At 42.8% G+C, this 20662-nt stretch overlaps 2 protein-coding genes across 2 annotated transcripts; both read right to left on the bottom strand.

The window, feature by feature from the left end:
- Positions 1-1287: 1287 nt before the first annotated feature.
- LOC135428483 (J domain-containing protein DDB_G0295729) lies at positions 1288-6589 on the bottom strand. Its single transcript, XM_064682525.1, has 3 exons — positions 6483-6589; positions 4587-4794; positions 1288-3611 (listed from the first exon to the last, which is right to left on the bottom strand). Exons 1-3 carry the CDS (start codon positions 6573-6575, stop codon positions 1333-1335), a joined length of 2580 nt encoding a protein of 859 aa, XP_064538595.1. The 5' UTR covers positions 6576-6589; the 3' UTR covers positions 1288-1332.
- A 6083-nt stretch (positions 6590-12672) lies between these two features.
- On the bottom strand, positions 12673-20422 carry LOC135428508 (putative mediator of RNA polymerase II transcription subunit 26). The gene is made up of 3 exons (XM_064682555.1): positions 20079-20422; positions 15394-15824; positions 12673-14525 (listed from the first exon to the last, which is right to left on the bottom strand). Exons 1-3 carry the CDS (start codon positions 20097-20099, stop codon positions 13097-13099), a joined length of 1881 nt encoding a protein of 626 aa, XP_064538625.1. The 5' UTR covers positions 20100-20422; the 3' UTR covers positions 12673-13096.
- Between the last annotated feature and the right edge of the window lie 240 nt (positions 20423-20662).

The raw sequence follows: 20662 nt of genomic DNA, 5'->3' as shown, positions 1-20662 counted from the left end.
ATATTGAACAAAATTGATTGCTAAGATTCTCATATGCCAAAATCGGTTGGGTTCCAAAACCTGAGTAAGAGAGTTTTGCACTATTTCTAGAGATTTGTAAGTTGGGGTTTTTTTTTGGTAAGTTTTTAACGACTTAATGACCTAAACGATATACATATGTATTCCGATATTTTTGCATTGCTCAAGTTTTTTTTTTTTTGGAACTGCGATAGCTGTGGGCAATGTCATCCACTTTCATACCCTAGCTGAATAACCTTACCAGAGCTTAAGTTAAGCTGTAATTTTTTGAGCATATTAGCTGTACAAGCTTTAAGGGTACAGTTAGCCAACAAAGTTGCCTTTCTAGAGCTTTAAGTGTACACGCTAGTCGAATTTCAACTTGACAACTCAGGTTCGCTTTAAGAGCTTTTAAGCTTAAGCTACTGCCCTTAAACAGCTGCTGGTCAGAGCTGCAGGTACAGTTAGTCAACCAATTTGTTTAGAGCTTTAAGTGTGTACGCTGATCGAGTTTCCACATGAAAGCTTATGCTTGCTTTAGAGCACAAACAACAATTTGTAGAGCTTTAAGTAATATGAATCAAGAAAAATGCCTTTCTACAGCTTTTAGTGTGGACGCTAATTGAATTTCCACTTGACAGCTCATGTGAATTTTTTAAGCTTTTAACCACAAAGAAAAGCTTTTTAGTATATGCAGCGAAGCGTTTTAGTTACAGTAAGTCAACCAAGTTGTGTGTAAGTGTGTAAGCTAGTTAAATTAAAACTTGAAAGCTTCTTGAGCTTGTGAAAACAAAGAATAATTTGAAGAAACCCGCAACGAAAAGCTTTGAGTATAGTTAGTCAACAAAGCTAACCGCTTAGAGCTTTAAGTAATATCTTTTGAGCGCTTTGAGAGCTTTGATAGCATAATCTGAAGTGAAGAGCTTTAAGCTAGTCAACAAAATTGCCTTTTCAGTACAAACAACAATTTATAGCGATCCACAGTGAAGAGCTTTTACAAATTTGTGCACGTTTAGAACATTTATTACTAGTTTACTTCGAGCTTTATCCTTGGTTGTTTTTTAAATATTTTTGTTTTTATTATGTACCACAAATTGATTTCTTTTCTAGCGCGTATAATTCTTTTTTCCGTTTACTACTTTGCCGGCTCGTTGAGTAACAACTGTTGTTGCAACTGGCGCTCTCCACCCCCCGGTCGCGAATAGCAACTGGCTATAAAAAATAAATAATTAGTAATAGCAAACTATAGTAACTAACAAAAAAAAAAATCAAAAAAAAAACAACATAAGATTCTGGTATTAACAAAATTTTTCATATAATAAGCTATATAACAGACTATTTCTTGGGCGGTGGTCGCAGTGCCAGGTTGGCCTCCAGATCCTTGGCCAGCTTGCCGCCAACGCCAGCTGCGCCACCGAGGCCTGAAGGACCGACGTTGCTGCGCAACAGCTTCTTGCCGGGCGCACCACCAGCGGCAGGATGCGGAGCACCGCCTCGCTTGCCGCGCTTGCCACCGGCGCTGTTGCCAGAGTTGGGACCGTTGCCGCCGCCACCGCCGCCGCCGCCAGCGCCTCGGAGCAGCTGCGTCTTGTAGGTGTGCTGATAGCCATAGCCTTCGGGATTGTTGTTAAACTTGGGACTGTAGCTGTCGTATTCCAGGCTGGTGGATGCAGCAGTCTTGTAGCCACCGCCAGCGGGCTTGGCATGTGCCAGGCGCATCGACTGCTCCCAGCTTTCACGCTCCTCCTCGTACTTAGCGGATAGCGGCTCCTTCTTCAGGACATATTGATAAGGCAGCGGATAGCCCTCCTCACTGCCATCATTGCCAATGCCGCTCGGCTGCTGCTTCTCGGCCAGCTCCATGCTGCTAGACGCCGGCTCCGCAAAATAGCCGGAATAGCCTTTATAGTCCGGATGCAGATCGGCGGCTGCCTTTAGCTTGTGCCTGTACTCCTGACCCTGCACCGAATGGATGTTGCTGGCACTGCCGCTGGCGCCGCGCAGCTTCTCCGCCTTGTAGGGCAATGAGTTAATGTCATGATAGATATCTGAGTTGAAATACAGCTTTTGCGGCTTGCTCGTCACCCGCTGCTCCTCCTGTTCGCGCTCCGCCGTCGTTACCACATGGGACAAGTCGAACTCCTCGATGTTCTTCAGGGCAGCGCCATGATCAAAGTGCTCGGCGCTCGTCTTCAGCGGCAAGGTATATGGCTTCGATACGGTCTTCACAGTGGCCGTTTGGAGCGGCGCACGCGTCTTAATCTTATAGATGAACTCCACATTGGGTGCCAGTGCGTCTGCGGAAATGTCCGGTGCCTGGTATGCGGTTTCCGTTTCGGATTGGTATCGTTGCGGCTTGGTCAGCGCATGCGAATTCTGCTTGCTCAGCTGATGATGCTGTCCATGGTATTGGCCATGCTGCTGAATGGACGGGCCGGGCTGACGCCCCTGGCCAGCTGCCGGCGGACTGCTGTATTTGGGACGCACCGTGCTGCTGCTATAGCGTTTCTCCTCGCTAGAAACTGAGCCACCGGCACCGCCGGAACTGGGCAGCGACAGCAGCTTGTAGTAGGTTTTGGTGGCTGGTGGCGCCAGCTCCTGTGGGGTGGTAATTATCTTGCCCTCGGCTTCCAGCTCCTTCATATACTTGATGACAGACTTTTCGATTTGTTTCATTATTTCTGCCTTGGGTATTTCCGTCGATGCAGAGACGCGCACCTTCTCCTCCGCCTCGTCCTCGATGTTGCGATACAATTGTGGCTGCGACTGCGATGCCGGATAGCTATAGTATTTCGTGCGATAGAGACGTTCAATGTCGCCGCCAACGGGCTCGGTCTGGGCGGGCGTGTCATACAGCTCATAGCTGCGCGGCACCGACTCCTTCTCATAGACGGGCGCTGGAGCGGGCAGGGACGATTCACTGGATGTGGACTCAACTGAGTGCTGCTGCTGCTGCTGATGCTGCTGCTGATGCTGCTGCTGCTGATGCTGCTGCTGCTGATGCTGCTGCTGCTGATGCTGATGCTGCTGCTGCTGTTGCTGCTGATGCTGCTGATGTTGCTTTTGTTCTTGTTGCTGCTGCTGTCGCTGCTGCTCGGCCAGGAGCAGCGCCTGCTGCTGCACAAGCTGGGCCTGCAACTCTGCCTGCATTTGTGCCTCCAGCAGCGCTGCCTGTGCCTGCGCCTGCGCCTTGGCATGCTTAGCCTGCTCCAGCTCCAGCTGCTGCTGCTGCTGCTGCTGCTGCTGATGATGATGATGCTGCTGCTGTTGCTGGACTTGCGCATGTGCCTGCTGCTCGGAACTGGAGCTGGAACTGGAGTTGGGAATGAAGGGCCGCTGTGTGTTGGCCACAATGCGCAGCGGCGCCTGTGACTCCTTGTGCCGTGTGCTATAGGCCATTTTCATAGCGTTGGACACGTACTCTTCCGCTGTCTCCGAGTCCTCCAGTATGACAGTCTTCTCGTGACTCAGATCACCAACAGCAGCTCCAACGGATTCGGCTGTTGTGCTCATGCCGCCGCCGTAGTAAGCACTGATCTTGCCGTGCGGCGACAATGAAGACGTCTCGTGCTCGGGCCTTATTAGATTCAGCTCCAGCTGCCCGTAGCTATAGTCTAAGGGTGCAAATAAAAAAAAGAAAAGAAAATAGAGAGCGAGAGAGAGGGTTAGAGATTAGTAATTGGCATTAGGCTATATTTGTGGCAGTTGTTCATTTATGAAGCATTCAGAATTTCACTGAATTCCAAAACTTCATTAGCTAAACACACAGCTGATAAGCAGCCTTCCAGCTTTCCACGAGTACAGTGAATACGCGCTAAAGGCGTCTGTTAATGTCGACTTGCCCTGCAAGCTGATGAGCTGCTCCCAATTTTTGAACATTGCTTAAGCTTCGGCGAGCTTGCATTTTCGCTAAAGCTCATTTGGAACAAAGACTCTTTTGGCACAGGCTGTTATTTTATCGCCAACAATCGCAATTAATTTGGAAAGCAGTTTATTAGCTAATAAATATGGCAGTTGTTTGAACTCAGAATCCCAACTTCTAGGCAGCTTTTTAGCGGAGCATGAGTACAGTGACTTTTCGCTAAATGCCTATGATAAGTGCAACTATTGTGGACGTATATTACTTTTAAGTCTGTTAAAATTTGTCTAATCCCATTCGATTTTATTGTGCACCACTTCGTTTAAGCTTTAATGAGCTTTCAATTTACTTTTGTATCGCTGTTGTGTTACTATGCAAAAGCTCCCGCCTATGGCTGAGCTTAGAAGTTGTTCCAGTATTATTCGAAAGTTTCAGTTAAAACATTTTACTGGTACTTAATCGCAAAGCTCGCCATTTAAACTGTACTTGTAATATTCAAAGCTTTTATTCAAACGTTTCAGTTAAAAGCATCATCCAATACTTTCAGCTACAAGCTCAAAAGTACTTGTTTGAAGTTTTAATTTAAATTTAGTTTACTGATATGCATTTAATCATGAAGCTCACTGAAAGTTTCAGTTAAAAGTTTCTACTTAATTGTAAAGCTTACTTTCGGCCACAAGCTCCGGTAACATTCGAAGCTTTCAATTAAAAGATTCAGTTTAAAGCTCACCTGGAGTCGCCTCCTTGGTCCTTGCCTGTAATGCACCGCCCCGTCGCGGATAGTTGCGCCCATGTCCATCAGAGCGACTTGCGGCCAGCGCCAGCTGATCCGGCACGGATCCTCTCTCGCTGGTCTCCTCCACATTGGTCTTTCCAGCCGGTCGACGGCTCATGCGGGGCTGCGACTGTGCTTCACAACGGGACAGCTGCATGATGAACTGTAAATGGAAGTGGGTGTGTACAGTTAGTAAGAGAGGGAGAAAGGCAGGCAGAGTAAGAGATAGAGGGAGTGAGAGAGGGAAAGAGAAAGAGAGAAAGAGAGCAGCAAAGTGGAGCAATTAAATGGTAATTGTTTTGCCGCTCGATGTCGTTTGAAGCCGATTGGCGGCCATGTGAATGCAAAGCGCACATTTAGTTGGCCATTTGCTTTTGTTTACAGATAGTTGGACGCACATATAAATATATATATATTTCATAATTAAACTAATTAAAGTTAACCAATTCGCTTTCGCTTTCGACGGTGGAGGGGGAGGCAAATGTTTTTTTTTCGTTTTTTTCGCATCGGGAACGGGCCATTTGCCAGTTGATGGCGCTGCCTCCGCCAACCGTCTCCACGGCGCTGATCGACGTGGCGCTTGAGCTGCGTCCGCTGCAAGTTCATTGGCCCGTGCATATGGATGTTGTTAGCGGTAGCGATTGAGCACTCGAGTTTGGCGTTTGGAGAGGGGCCTCTTAACGCCCCAACATGAAATGTTTTCGGCACGCAACTTTGTTGTGATTGAAGCCAATTTCCAATTGCCGACTGCTTAGTGCCTGGCGGCGATTAATGCCATCTCAAAGTGGATGTTAAATGCAAGCCAGACGGCTTCAGTGAACATTGAGTTACTATACGTTAATCGATCCTGGGTCTAATTGGGGCTTTCGCTTGATTTGCTTTTTGAAAAAAGTAAGGTCGTCATTTCATATAGAATCTCCACCGTTAAATGATCATGTGGGGACTAAGTCAGCCCCATACATAACCAAATATTTCAAACTTAGACATTTTTTAGAAACCTCAAATATTTTGACGAATTAAGATCTTAAGAACTTTGGTGTCAATAAGTAAATTACATAAAAAAAATTATTCCAGCCTTGAAAACTTCGCAAATGACTAAAACTTTTTTGAAATAGGTTTAAGCTTAAACAAAGTATCAAACAAAAAATATGCTCCTATGTTTTATATATAAATAATCACTACCCATATACATTGCTAAAGTATAGACAAGTATTTACTAAAAATTAGTTTGTGACGGTTTCTTATGCAGACTATCGGGATCTCTTACGATTCCGATACAGAGATATCTACAAAAATATCGTCGCAATCTAATTAAAGTCTTACTATACACAAAATTCTGTTGGGTCTTACTTAAATTGAACATTTGCATCAAATTTCAAATATTCTAATGCGTAAGCCCAAAGGAAAATCTCAAAATGTTAAACAATTTTTCTTAAATGTTTTCCCAACTAATCTATATACTCCTCCATTAGACGCCTAGTATTAGTTTGAGTTAAATGTATCTAAATGTTTTTGTTCAAATTTAAAATATTCTCTATAGCTCTGGCAGGGACTCTAAAATACGGTGTCTTTGAAATCTGCTAAAGTTATGATTTAGCCTAAAAGAGTCGTAGTTTTCCGCAACGTGTTTTACAATCTGTTTAAAGTAAATGTCAGATCCATCGGCAACTTCGTTTAATTTTTTATATCGTATTTCACAGGGGTATTTTCATGATACGAGAAGCACTTTTCATTTGAAACTTGAGGCGCGCACACACAATAAAAAAAATAATGATGTAAAAATTGACAAATCCTTGGTTGACAGGCTCAGCTGGCACTTGGGAGCTGGGAGCCAGCAATTGCACTACTTACAATTAGCATTAGCGCGGCAAGGCAGAGCCACCGATTCAGGCGCAGGTGCAGGCTCTTGGTGGACCGACAACGCGTTGCCATTGCGAAGATCATTTCGCGTCTGTTACTGGATTTGAATTGTTTGCGGCGAGCTGGCATGGCGGGGCTTTTATAATGACGTTGCCGGTGCAGCGGAAAATTTATGCGAATGTGCGAGCCAAAGAAAACTAGCGAATTGCACACACAGCAAACACATGCGAAAGAGAAAGATTGCACGCCCGAGGGAAAGACAGGGGGAGAGAGAGTGAGAGAGAGAGAGAGAGAAAGGAGGGGGGGGGAGATGTGCAGATACGGAGACATTCGCTTTCAAGGCAAAAGCAGCGGCAACTTCAACGCCATCATCCGATGCACATTCAAATTGTAACGGCTACTTAACGCACTGCGTATGCGTGATATGTTCGGCTATCATAATGAGCCGTAACGCATACGCCAGGTGGGACGCGCACACGAACTTGTGGCCAGCGCAGCTGCCGAACACAAATCAAATGTCAAATGCTGAACTGGTTCCAGCCTGCAATTTCGATTTCGTTTTGGCCAATTAAGCCATAAGCTGCAACACGACAGTGAAAATGCAGTTCAATGAAATGATTACGCCTGTCATTGTTAGCGCCCCACAGGCGAGCGGCACAGCGAGCAAGAGAGAGAGAGAGAGGGATTGAACAGGGTAGGCGGCGTCTTGAAAGGTGACACACTCAAGCGTTCAATAATAATAATTACTTTTGTTTTAAACGTGGTTGTATAATTTGAAATTTGCCCAAAATGCGCTATTTGATTGAAATATGTTTTGTTTCACCCGTACAGTATGTAAAGCTTAAAGGTGGGCACATTGCAGGCCCAAATTTTAATATGGCTTCAATTGTTTTGTTCTTATGAACAAGTTCCGCCATCGAATGTTGGTCTAAAATGGATTTGGATTCGAACCAAACTGTGTCGAACCCGCATTTGACTACATTTGTTTACCATGCACCAAATTTAAGTCCAACCAATTTCGCCAGGACAGACGAAACCAAAACTATATTTCCTTTCAACAATTGGCAAGTTCAAAATAAAAAACTTTTGAGGAAGACTCAGTCACAAAGCGTATTGGATTTATCTAACTATATTTATGATATTAGCCTTTTTATAAGATTATGAATTTGTTATACTCATAATCTTTTAAAAAAGCAATACAATTTTCAAAATTACATTATTATCCATGCATTGAACTTAAATCTGATTTTAAGATATCCGGAATTAAAGCACGAATTTGGTTCAAACCGTAAACCAAACCTCTGACAATTTTATTTGGACTTGCAGCCCAGACCAGACGCGTAGTTAATATACGTCTAATTAAACTCATTAATTTAACTAAAGATATCTATTAATCTTCTGGTTATTCTAAATAAATCAAGATGTTGTTTTAAAAACTCTGTACTGCGCATGGCTCTCAGCTTAGCTTGGCTCTAAAGACTTTCGCAGTTGCAATGGACTCGGGCGCGATCATCTCTCAGCAGCACATCTCAACCACAACAGCCACAGCACAACGAGTGGCTGGGCAAAAAGTATATTTTCTTTGTGTTTTATTATTGTTTCGTCTATGCGCTTTAAGGTTTCGGTTACTTCATGGTCACTGATTAAGTGCATTGTAATTAACGGAGAGAAAAGAGTTGCACAAAATTTATGAGGATTTTTATCAGACTGCTTGGACAGCCGCAACAGCAGCTGCTCTTCTTACCAACAAAACAAAATTGCGATGCATCTGTGAAATGGCATTGTAAATAAGATTTCAATTTCGATTGTGGCCAATATAAATCAGCTGGCTAATTAATTTTGCTTTGCCTGCAATGGGGTTCATTGTGCATTTTAGATTATAGCCAGCCGACAGTTTGTTATGATTTATATTTATATTTATATTCTGGCAAACGCATTTGCCCCACTTAACGGCGATAATGGGCAATTGGTAGAAACTTAAACAATATAATCCAATCCAGGCAAAACAATAACAAAATTCGCATGTCGGCAACTGAAACGGGACTGGAACTGGGCACATGCCACATGTGAAGATCAACAACCTTGCCAATGCGAATACGTGAATGCGATGCATGCGCGTTATATGGCCAAAAGCCACAGCAATAACAACAAGAGCTGCATCGACGGCAACGGCCGGCGACGATGTTGGCTACGGTGCACAGTGGATAAATCCATTTAAGCTAGTTTGCTTTTCTTTTGTAGAATTCAATAAGATATGCAAAAAATGCAATTTCGGACACCCAATACCACAAGAAGCTTTAATGAGCTTTCAACAAGCTTTTAAGGGCTACGATACTGTAAAACGTGTAACGTAAGGATTTAATTATCAACTTGTGAACTTTTCACATATTACTAAGCATTCATTGTTTTTTAATGCTTTCATGAGCTTTGAAAGCTGAACTCTTACCAAAATGAAATTTTCGTTAGTTAACGAGAATTACACTATTGCAGCTTTAATTAACTTGCAAAGCTTTTTAAGCAATGCAAAGCTCAAATGTAAGATTAATTTTATTTGCTATGTTTAATCAAGCTTTAGGTTGTTTTTGTAAAAGCTTTAAATGCTTTTAAAATGTAGTTTATAAAGTGGTTAGGCACACATTCGAGTGGTTGGCAACGCTATCATTTCAGCACATTTGCCTGCATTTTGAACCACTGTGCAACAACGGCGTTTGCAACGCTTGGACAATGTTGGAAAATGTTACGTGTTTCGGCCTGACGCTTAAGTTATTAATTTGTTGCTGCTGACGAGCGAGTGAGTGAATTGTTGTTGGTACTGCGGTGTTTTATGGGTCCATTGTTATGGCAGCATTTAGATCATTATACATTTTATGGGCTCCACAGGCTTATTATTGTTTCTTTACATTAGTTTTTCTACTTTTTTAATTTCTTTTCTTTTCCATTTTGCTGTTGGGGTCTGTAGTGTCGCCAGGCTGCAAGGAAGTGCTTATAATTAGTATGTTTAGTGCTGATAATACAGCACGATGAGACCCAACGTTCAGTTAAAAGTTGTTTTAGCTTCTTTCCGTTGGCAATTATTGCATGCGAGAAAATCGAGCGGACCACCGGCTGGGCAAGGCAGGGCTGGGCAGGGCAGCGCCCGATTTCTTGGCTGTCTGCCCGTGCACTGCCCAAGCTAGCCCAACGTGACAACAATGGACAATCGATCCACTTTGGGAATAAAACTTTCAATTTTTATTGCTTTCGTGCAGCGCACCGTGTTGGCATGCTAAGAGAGGCCAAAAAGGCCGCATCCAGATGCCAATTGGAAATGCAGTTGCATCTGCCAGATAGAAATCTGGATGTGCAACTAATTTCGCGTGCGCGGAAGTTGGTGTCGCCTCTTGTTGCAAATGTTGCATATTTTGTATGTATGTTTTAATAATGTTTTCGACTAAAAAGCCGAGATGCAGCCAAAGCAACAGCACCAGCCACAGACGCTGCCACTGCCGCATTTGAATAGGAAAAATTATAAAAATTGGTACAATTTGCCGTCCATTACGGCAGCTGATTATGCTAATTGTTTGCTTGCATACTTGAGTTTTACGTAAACTCATTTTAGCGGTGTGGCAACAGGCTAAACAGGCAATGCGAACAACGCTCCCGAAATACCTACCTGAAGTAGGTGAAAGTTGACAAGCTAAACAAAAATTAAACATTGTTAACAAAGGAGGATCTTTAGGTGCCCATCAATCTATGCAATAAAAGGCTTTTCGCTTGCAAATAGATTTAGCTGCGGCAAGGTTATGAAAGGGATTCAAAAGCAAAACAGATTGAATGCAAGATATATCTAGAAAAGGACAATTTAGTTGTCGCAGAGTTATGGCTGCCAAATGTCCAGGAATTAGACAAGCTATCAGCTACAAAATAATAAAATTTAATAACTATCAGATTAAAAGTAATACATTTTAAAAACTATCAAGTTAATATCAAACTTATGAGCTAAAATGTCTAAAAATGTGTATCTAAACACCTCATTCCATCAAATATTGAATAAATCCTATTTCCTAGAGGAGGAATTCTGATTAGTTAAAGGAAACTTTGGCAGAAATCTCAGACTGTATGTAATGGCATAATAATCACACCGCATTCGAGTACATTTAAATACAGCCATAATAATATGATCGAACTGTAAAACGGTCACATTTAAGTAACGGCTCACTAAATACGAACAATACGAACATTTAAAAGCCACTGTTAAACCTAAAAACAATCTGACTACTTGCGAAAATTTGGCCATATTTAAATACAACCAAAAGATTTGCGATCGAATAAAACAGCCACACTTAAGTAACGGCTCACAAAACACGGATCTATGCATACAACTACAGCCACATTGCAAAGCGAACATTGTGAACTCTGGTCACATTTAAAAGCGCCACTCTAAATACGGGCACTCTTAAATACAATTAAACTGCATACGAAAACTCTGGCTAAAACGCATGCCCAAAGTTGATTTGTACGTTAATTGAATTTCGTTGCCGCTTTCGGCATTTTTTATTTCCTGTTTTTTTTTTTTTTTATTTCTTGCAGCAGTTTTGCGTGATTATTCGCAAGTTGTTATTTAAATGTGAATTTTGTATTTTTTGTGTAATGTATATTTAAAAATCTCTGCAATTTAACACCAAAGCAATGCAAATAAAATATGCCAGGTGAAATGCCTAAATTACGATACCCTTGTAGGGGGTACTATCATACTTTTAGGAAGTGTGTAACGGATAGAAGCAGGCATGTCCTACTCCATAAAGTGTATCTATGGTCGGCACATGTGACAGACTAGGCCGATTGGATCGTATAGCTGCCATAGGAATTTTTGGTTCGTTAGGTTCTTGTAATAATACACTTTTGATAGTACAAGATATCTTGTCCAAACTTGGCACTTATTATAAGCAAAATCTTATCAGCATCTTTGTACTATACTTAGAAACAGCTCTATATGAAGAATCGCTAGAAAGATTAGGTTTTCCATGTAAACTGCTTTTGATTTAATATTTATCATCAATTAGTTTCAATATGCTCCTGAAATATATGCAAAAACGTATGAAATCGACCGACTATATGACGTGTGGCACCTGTAGAAACAATTCGCTACAAGGGTATCTAATATTCGGCGTGCCAAAGCAAGGCGTTCTTTCTTGTTTTCAATTGATATTGTTATGTGCTTAGCTTTATTGGTTTTATGCATGATTTCCGGGTGATCGTTGCAAATTGCATAAGACACTCGCACTTTTCCGTTGGATATTCCGCATTTAACATGTGTTAAATATGCTCGCAATCTACCTGCCACATGCAGCACTTCAAAGCGCAGTTGAAGCATGTTGCATGCTTTTAGGCAGCTAGTTTAAATGCAATCAAAAGCAGCAAAGTTAAGTAGATAATATTGAACATTAAGGCTAATACACATAGAATTTATGAAGAAATTCTAGAAATGGAAGGGACAAAACAATGAAGATATCTTAAGCTACAAAAATATTTTTTTTTAACCAGAGAGTTCCTTTTCGATCTATTGATAGGCTGTTATTACATTGGAAACAGAGAATCGCGCAGTCGACTGCCAGCGACTGCATTTCTACCTCTTTTATATATTTACCTTATAAAATATTAAAATATATGTATATGCCAGATAGATATTAAACCTTAACCTTAGGAGTATACTAAAAGAAACTGTGCTGTTCGCATTTCTAAATGTCTCTGTAAGATGTGTTTCACACTTTTCGCAAAAACCATACTTTTTTGGTGGAAATGTCCGTTCAGAAGCTCATATCCTTATAAGAAAATTTTCGTAAAATGCAGCCCTCAGGAAAATGCGGGTTCATAGGTTCAAAATTTTGTTTTTTCGGCTTCAAGCTTCACACTACGCTACTAAACTGTGCGGAAAATGTTGATTCCAACTCGCAGTTCTTTATTCGATGGATTTCAATGTCAGCTTTATTATATTTTTGCTAAATATTTCATGAGATGAACTGATAAATATTAATTTTAACGACGGGCAGGAATTGGGTGAAAAAGTTATACCCAAAATAAAAGGCAAAAAACTTGCCACGGGCAAGGCCGGGAAATACCCGCTAGTTTATATATATTTCTGCAGCTCCACAAAATACCTCTCACTCAATTCGTTTCGGGGAGTTACACAAACTGAAGCAGCTTTCATAAATTTCACATTTTTTATTTGTGCAAAAATATATAAATTCCAAAGCACATTTTGTTACAAACTAATTATTGCACATATTTAACACGATTTGTTGTTGTTAGCAAAACAAAAAACAAAAAAACAAAAAAAAATGCTTTATCAAATGAGATTACAAAAATAAAACAACTGGCATGAGCGTGAAAATGATGTGAAAAACAACACGAGATGAATTCGAATTTAATGAAAATCGGGAAAGAGTGCTCCGTGCAGCCGCTGCTCTTGTTGGCTTTCCCAATCCTAATTCCCACAACAGAATAAATACTAATGATATTTTCTTTCATTTTTTGTCAGCCAACATTGGACAACAACAAACATAAATGAGAGCGATGGTAGCACATACATACAATAATATTAACAATAGCAGCGGCTGCAGCCGCTCTCAACCCTCCAGCAGCTGCGACGTCTTGTACTCCACCGCCGAGCCCATCTCGGCGCCGAGCTTCTCCCGGACATATTCGCGAATCTGCTGCAGCTGCTGGTCGGCCGCATGCTCCGCCTTGGCCGCCCGCTTGCCCTGACGCTGCTGGCGTGACATCTTCAGCCCGTGGGCGTGATAGTTGTAGGGCGGTTGCGTGATGGCCATGGCCTCGGCGGGCTCATGAGATGGCTGGTAGTCGGCGGCTGTGGCTGCCACATCCGTGTGGCCACTCTCCGCTTGCTGCTGCTGGTGCTGCTGCTGCTGTTGCTGATGCTGCTGCTCCGCATAGGGCCGTATGGAGGGCAGGTCGTACATACTGGAGGCATAGTCGGGGGCACCGTTGCTCTGTGAATTGAAGATGACCTTGGTGTGTGTGGGTCGCGGATTGTTCTCGGTAATGGGCAGCTCATGATCGTGGCCAGCTGGCTCCGCTTCCGGTGCTGTGGGCGGCTCCTGCTCTGGCACATAAATTGGCTGTTGATGTTGCTGCTGCTCCTGCTCCTGCTGCTGCTGATGATGATGATGATGATGCACAGCATCCGACGGCTCAGCGTATTGTGCATGCGGTGACATGGCAATCAGATAGAGCTGTGGCTGGTAGCTGCTCTCGTATTGGGTCTGCTGCTGCGGCTGGGCGTAGTAGAACTGCGGCTGCTGCTGCTGCTGCTGCTGGTAGCCGGTGGGCGCATAATAGGCTTCAGCAGCTGGCTGCTCGTATTGCGGTGCCTGGGACTGCTGATGGCGACCCTTGTAGGTCTGATAGACATCGTCAATGGACGCGTACTGTATGGGCGGCGGCGTCGGAGCCACCTGATGGGCATAGGTAACATCAGGATGATAGTGCGCCTGCTCGTGCTGCTCGGGCGTGGCATATGCCTGTGGGGGGAGCTCCTCGCTTTGATGCTGTTTGCGCTGTTCGGCTTCTTGCAGCAGCTGCAGATACTGGGCGGCACGTATTTCAAGATACTGCTGCAGCAGCGTTTGCAAGTGCGCCGCATACTTGGCCGGACCGGGTATTCTGAGCACTATGACGGGTTCCTGGTAGCCGGCGGCGTCACCGCCCGCTCCGCTTGACTCATGATGCGGCTGTGGCAAATCGATTTGCGGCTGCTCCGCATGCGCATGCTGCTCAGCCGCCGGCTGTTGTGTCTCGTAACTGGTTTGTGGCTTCAGCTCGTACGAATAGGAGGGTTCAATGGTCACGCTGGTCACCTGCTGATGCTGAATCGGCTGCTGTTGGTCCTGTGTCGTGCCCGGCTGCTCATAGTCAGCCGGCGAGTAGCCCGCATAGACATCGGGCGATTCCGTTGCGGGTATATCATGCTGCGAGTACGGATAGAACATATACTTTGGCGGTGTATAGTCGTAGCCCTGATGCGCATAGCCATAGCTGTAAAGAGGCGGAACGTAAGTATTTTGCATGACAGCAAGACAATTCAAAAGTACTGGAGCCCGGTTCAGTTTTCCCTTTTGACACGAGTTCTTGAAAGGCAATTTATTTACCGGTTTCCATTCTCTTTTCTCATAAACTTGGCACTCAGCTTGTAAATGTCAGGCCACGGAAATGGGAATGCGACTTGAATCGCAGTTAATCATAAGCTTAATTGCATTCATTTCTATTTATAGATCAATATTATGACAACAGCTCTATTATTCCATTCTTTTTAATTATTGCTTTTGCTATTCTTTTCCAATTATATGTTAATTTTAAGTCAGTTATTTTCAAGGGAATGTAAACCGAAAGTCTCTGTTCAATTGAACTAATCTGACTTCTATAAATGAAGGATAAATACGAAGGACAAATGAGAGAAGTCGCATAAACTTGAATAAGTACCCATATTTTGGCATAGATCTAAAGATTTTGTGGGATAAGTGTTCTTCGAATTCAAAAGCATAGAAGAAAAGCTTAAAGATATGTGTGTATATAGATCCCTATCTATGTAAAGCAACAACAGGAAACAAAGACCAAGACAACTTAAAATTGCAGATAAAACTATGTGTCCCCTTCAATCTATCTCTCTAATAGATTTTTCTCTATCTAATAGATCTTTCTAATAGAAATCAAAGAGTATGCTAAACATCATAAATCTGACGTAGTTTTTCACACTGTGACCATTTCTTTCATACTGATAGTAACCCGCGTGTTTTGCGGCCACAAAACAATTTGCCTGGCGCCAAACGGTAGCAAGTTTGGGGTCTTTGCGAACTGGTTCCAAGCAGCGCCACCTAACTATGGATACACTAGAGAAGTCACTGACCCCAGTTCGCCGTCGATGGTGCGCTTGTTGTTTTTGCCGCTGCCGCCGCCGTTGCTGCTGGTCGTATTCTCACGCTCCACCTTAATTTTGATCTTGTTGCCGTGTAGCTTAAACTGTTTGTCCAGCTCCTTAATGAACTCCAGATCATCGGCGGGCAAATTGCCAAAGCTGGCGGCCAGCGAAGGCGCCTTTGTCGTAGTCTTTTTGCTGGCGCTGGCGCTGGAAATTTTGATGCGTGGTTTGCTGGGCTTCGTTGTGGCCGGGCTAGCGCCAGCTGGGGAAGACGAGGTGATCGCTGTCGTGCTGGGCGTTTTAGTCGGTCGCTTCTTCAGTGTGGTCACCTTTTTGGGATAGCCACTGGCCGATGATTTTGTTGGCGCATCGGGCTGGCCCAAAGCGCTGGACAAGCACAGCGCCGCGCAGAGAGTGCACTGCAATTGAAACAGAAGGATGCAAAAATGTTAGAGATTTGATCAGTGCCCATGTATAGATGGATGCACGTAAGTGGTCGTGTAAATATATATAGAGACGCGCTGATGCTTTGTTTGCTGGCACCTTTGTCTCAGCTTTGGGCTCAAGGTGAGGCGCCAGCGCAGACAATCGAACGTTGCGGCGATTGCGCCAAAAGCTCTTTTGTTTTTGTGCTCTTGGCTATCGAATGGTCTCGATACAAAAACCCAACCAACCAAACAAAATCATTAAAGATCGAAACGACTCGTAAAGCACCAATAATAAAATCAAACACTTTTACAGCTCGCATAAACACACACACACACACACAAACATGCACAGATGCATGTATATTTCACATTTGACATTTCGTCTATATCGATCGAATAAAGTAAATAAATAAAGTGAATGTGCAGAAGCAGTCGGACTGCAGTCTGGATGTTGTAATGTTGTTTTTTTATTGCATTTATGGTAGCAGTTCGTGTGGGGAAAACATTACGTCGATCTCGTGTCCTAAGTCTTTTGTTTTCAAAATATGTATATTTGGGCTACATCAACAATATAATTAGAAAAAAAAACATGCCCAATCCCAATATTTGGTCAAGTTTGTGTCCTCAGTCTTTTGATTTACATATGATATATGCTTTCGGCTGATATAATTAATGTTGTAAAATGTATAGCTGATAATTTAAAAAGCATACATCAGTGAGTAGGCTGCTGATAATTAGAAAAATTACGCCTAGTTGTAATATTTTGTCAGGTTGGTGTCCTCAGTCTTTTTGGATATTTAAATGATAAACACATTCGGCTTATAATATGATGCACACATTCGATTTATATAACTTATATTGTTCGGTTAACAAAGGATAATTTCAAAATAATACATCTCAGAATAGGTAGCTGATGATTTGTAAAAACTGTGCTCAGTTGCAATATATTGTCAAGTTCGTGTCCTCAGTCTTTTGTTTTTAAAATGATACACACATTCGGTTTATATAACTAATTTTTTGAAGTGACAATTGGCACCTTCTGTAAAGGAGGGTTAGGTTTCCTCGAAGGATAATGTGTACATTCAGTCCGGAAATGTTGTGTGAAATAATAAGTTTAACCTTCGACAAATTTATTTTCCGTTATTTTTCATAGCATCGAGCTTTTCGCAGAGGTTTCCCCACGTCGAATTCCTTACATACTTTTTGTTTACTTAAATAAAATATTATTTGATTTTTTAATTTGGGTTTTCGTTATAAGTCGAACCAACACTAATTTCTAGCTTGACTGTGTGTTTCAGTTGTTTCATCTCAACACAATCCCAATATTATGTTATCAAACTTTTGCTTATTCTTGGAAAATGTTTCGGTCACCTGCTTTGTTGAATATTTCAACATTTTGCATGTGCTTAGTTGCGCGTTAACTATCTCACAGCCAGTCCGCTATAAGAGCAACATTTTTTAATTGCATTTTGTCACTCAATTACAGCGACGATAAATACGAAACTGGGACAGTGTGTCAAGTCAACTTAGACTCCAGACTCAACATATATAATTTAATAGAGCGCCGTGCGTTTTACTGCTCATTTTGCAATTGTTTGTACAGCAGCGTGCGTGTGTGTGTGTGTGTGACTGTGTGTGTGTGTTGTTGCTGCTTTAAGCAGGAAGACTATTTGGTAGACTTTCGTTCACCTGCTGCACGGGCGCACCTGCGTCTCGAAAACAAAAATGCTCAAAAAACAAAAAAAAACTAGCAGAAATAATTTCTGTCAAATGCTGGCATTTTGGTCGGGGGCATTTTTATAGCTGGAGGGGGCGGGCGCTTGGTGCCGAGGAAGTCGACGAGTTTCGCTAACATGCGAATTTATGTGATCTTTGTTGTTATGTTACCCGCTTTATATAATGCGTCCAGCAGTTGTACCCCCTCCACCCCTCCTCCCCCTCTACCCAACACTTGCCGCCTGTCAGCCTGGCTAGCATTGATTTATTTTTGGTGGCAAGCAGCAAAAAAAAGCGCACATACTTTGTGTAATAATTTAATTAAATTGTTGTTGTTGTTGTTGTTGCCTTTCACTTTGCAGAATGTGACAGTAAAATTGTCAAGCAGCTCAGGCAGAACATTGCGAAGCGCAAACACTACCACCCCCTCCCCACCGCTGTCTCACATGTCGCAAGGCCAATTAAATTGTGGCAGGTGCAAAAAATGTTGCAAAAATTTAACAATTAATTTCCCGCATAACACATTTTAAATGCCCATTCCTAAGCAACGTGTGAGTCGTGACTCGTGGGCCATTTGCGGCACGACACGCGTGCATCTCTACAAAAACCCAGGCCAAGAGAAAAAAAAGAAATTATTGCTGCTGGAGCCACGCAACGCGTGCAAATTAGTTGTAGCTGCGTCATCTTGTTTGTAGTTGTTTGTTGTTGTTTTTTTGCCGTTTGCTGTGCCTCAGTGAATGATGCAACAAAAAATTATAATAATAATAATAAAATAGAAAAAAAACCATAACAATAAAATGCAAATTAAACAATAACAAAGCCAAGATGTTAAACAGCCTAAAGAGACTTCAATGCTTGGTCCTGTGCCAGCTCGAAAGCCTCCACCCCGCACAAACCTCCTGCTAAATCAGCTGTTATTGCTTTATATAACAGCTTACACATAGGACATACCGCAGCACGCTGTAACCGCGGTGGCAAACGAGTTCTCAGTGCAACAAGCCGTCACGAAACGTCACCGCATTTGCGTAAATACATTTTGCGGCTAAATCTGTTTGGCAATCCCATCCCGTTAGGAGATCTGCCTAATAAATCGCGATAGCCAGCTGGCCAATTAGCGTTAAGATATAGGCTTGACTGGAACTGGAACTGGAACTGGAACTAACTGATATATTGAGCTTTGTGGCGTGTGGCGGACTTTGGTTTATTTCTTGTTGTTGTTGTTTTTGCTTGTTTGACGAGGCCAGAACCGCAGGCGCTTTAGCCGAAATTTACATGCAGAGACAAGGGCAAGGGCGGCCTAGCCAACGGGTAGGCGCATAGCAGCTCGCGTTGAGTTGAGAGATCAGCCATGCGATGCGATTAAAATCTTGTTTCTTTTGCCAGTTGCAAATTGAGCGGTTGTTGTTATGGCTGTTATACCCTTTAGCAGCGAGGGTCTTATGATGCTGTCACGAGTCTTTAAGTATAGCCATGGTTCTTTGCAATGTAAGACCGATACAAATTATTGAACAAAAACTATCTTTATTTTTCTTGGCGAAAGACAGCATCATATAGCTGCCGTGGAGAAAATAGATGAATAATGTAATTATAGTTTGATGTTTCAGAGTATTGTATAGTCTTTTGGCCTACGTTTGCCATTTCAGATAGATAAATCTTTCTTTTTTAATTCGTTTACAGTTCGCTTAAGTTTCAAAATTCAAGTGAAATATGAAAAAGAGATTTGCGCAGGCAGAGGAATTGTAAACACTTTTATACATAGATCTTAAGTTGATATGAAAGTTGGTATACATATCTAATGGCAGAGCTTGGTGCAGTGTTATTTTGTTGGGGTCTGAAAACAAAAAGAAATTTAACAGGAAAATTATGTATGTAGTGGGGCGTGTGGCATCAGCGTCAGGATCAGTGAACTGCTGTCAAAGACCGGCTAAGCTAAGCGCCACGAACTGGCCACACACATACACACAGACAATCACACATACAGCTGCAAACTCCCACTGTGAGCACTTTCTATGACAGGCATTACGTGGCATTGCCATAGCTCCCCGCACCCCTTGTTAAACAAAAGTGAAACACATCTTGCAGCTGGCCAAGCCGGCTGAGCGGCTCAGTGGCTCAGCGGCTCAGCAGCTCAGCGGCTGCAATGCAAATTAATTGAGCAGCCAACGGATGACGGCACAGGCGTAGTAGGAAGCATTTCTGGTGGGCGTCAGACACGCCTACAACTACACTTTCAAATCGCACAAATTGCAATTGCGTGCAACTTTTCGGCGGGCAGGCCACAAAATTGGCAATAAGAAAACTTCTGATTGGATGAGTAAAAATGTCTCAAGATAGGCGCATGGATGTGCAACTAATTTGTGGCAATAAAATTGGTTCAAACAGTTGAAAGGTCACAGCTAAAGATGGGCTTGTTCGTCTAATTTGGGGCTTGCCAATGGCTGATATTGCCTGGGCGGCTCTTCCGCGTTGGGTTGGGCTCGATTATGTAAATGCTAATAGGTTAGTGCTTCCTGCTCGTGTGATACATACCAATATCAATACTAATCTCATTGTTCCCAAAGATGCTTTTGCTCGTATTTGCTGCAGGCGACGGGCTTCAGACAATGCACATTTAAATATTAATTTTCACACATACACGAACACTCGCTGAGACGAATGTGTATATCAGTACGTATCTTATGGATTGTATTTCTTTCTATTGAGTTGCTGCTTCACTTTAATAACTTTTTCGCACAGTTACATTTGCTAAATGCAACAACAACAACGAAATTAATGCACACTTTCAAACAAAACAGAAAAAAAAAACGAAAATTGTTTATAAACAAGATGCTGGAAAATTGTGGGAAACTTGATCGCTGATCGTGCCAACGCTCGACGGTCGTTGCGGCGTTCAAAAGTCGCGCGACTTACTGTGGCTGGCGCTGGCGGTGCGCTTGGTTTTTATGCCAACGACGACAGCCGCAAAAGCAGCAGCAGCAGCAGCAGCAGCAGCCGCAACAGCAGCAATAGCAGCCGCAACAGTCGCAGCGAGCAGCTTCTTCGTTGCGGCAAGTCCAAGTCACTTGGCCAGTCAGTCAGCCAGCGGGAGCGTGCGGAACGAGCAATGGACGAGT

The sequence above is a fragment of the Drosophila montana genome, unplaced genomic scaffold (assembly GCF_035044405.1).
Source record: "Drosophila montana isolate Dmon_TW-CO22-7 unplaced genomic scaffold, ASM3504440v1 contig_2481_1, whole genome shotgun sequence".
In the NCBI taxonomy this organism is placed as follows: domain Eukaryota; kingdom Metazoa; phylum Arthropoda; class Insecta; order Diptera; family Drosophilidae; genus Drosophila; species Drosophila montana.
Note: the sequence above shows the minus strand (reverse complement) of the source record. Positions and strands in the feature narration are given on the sequence as shown.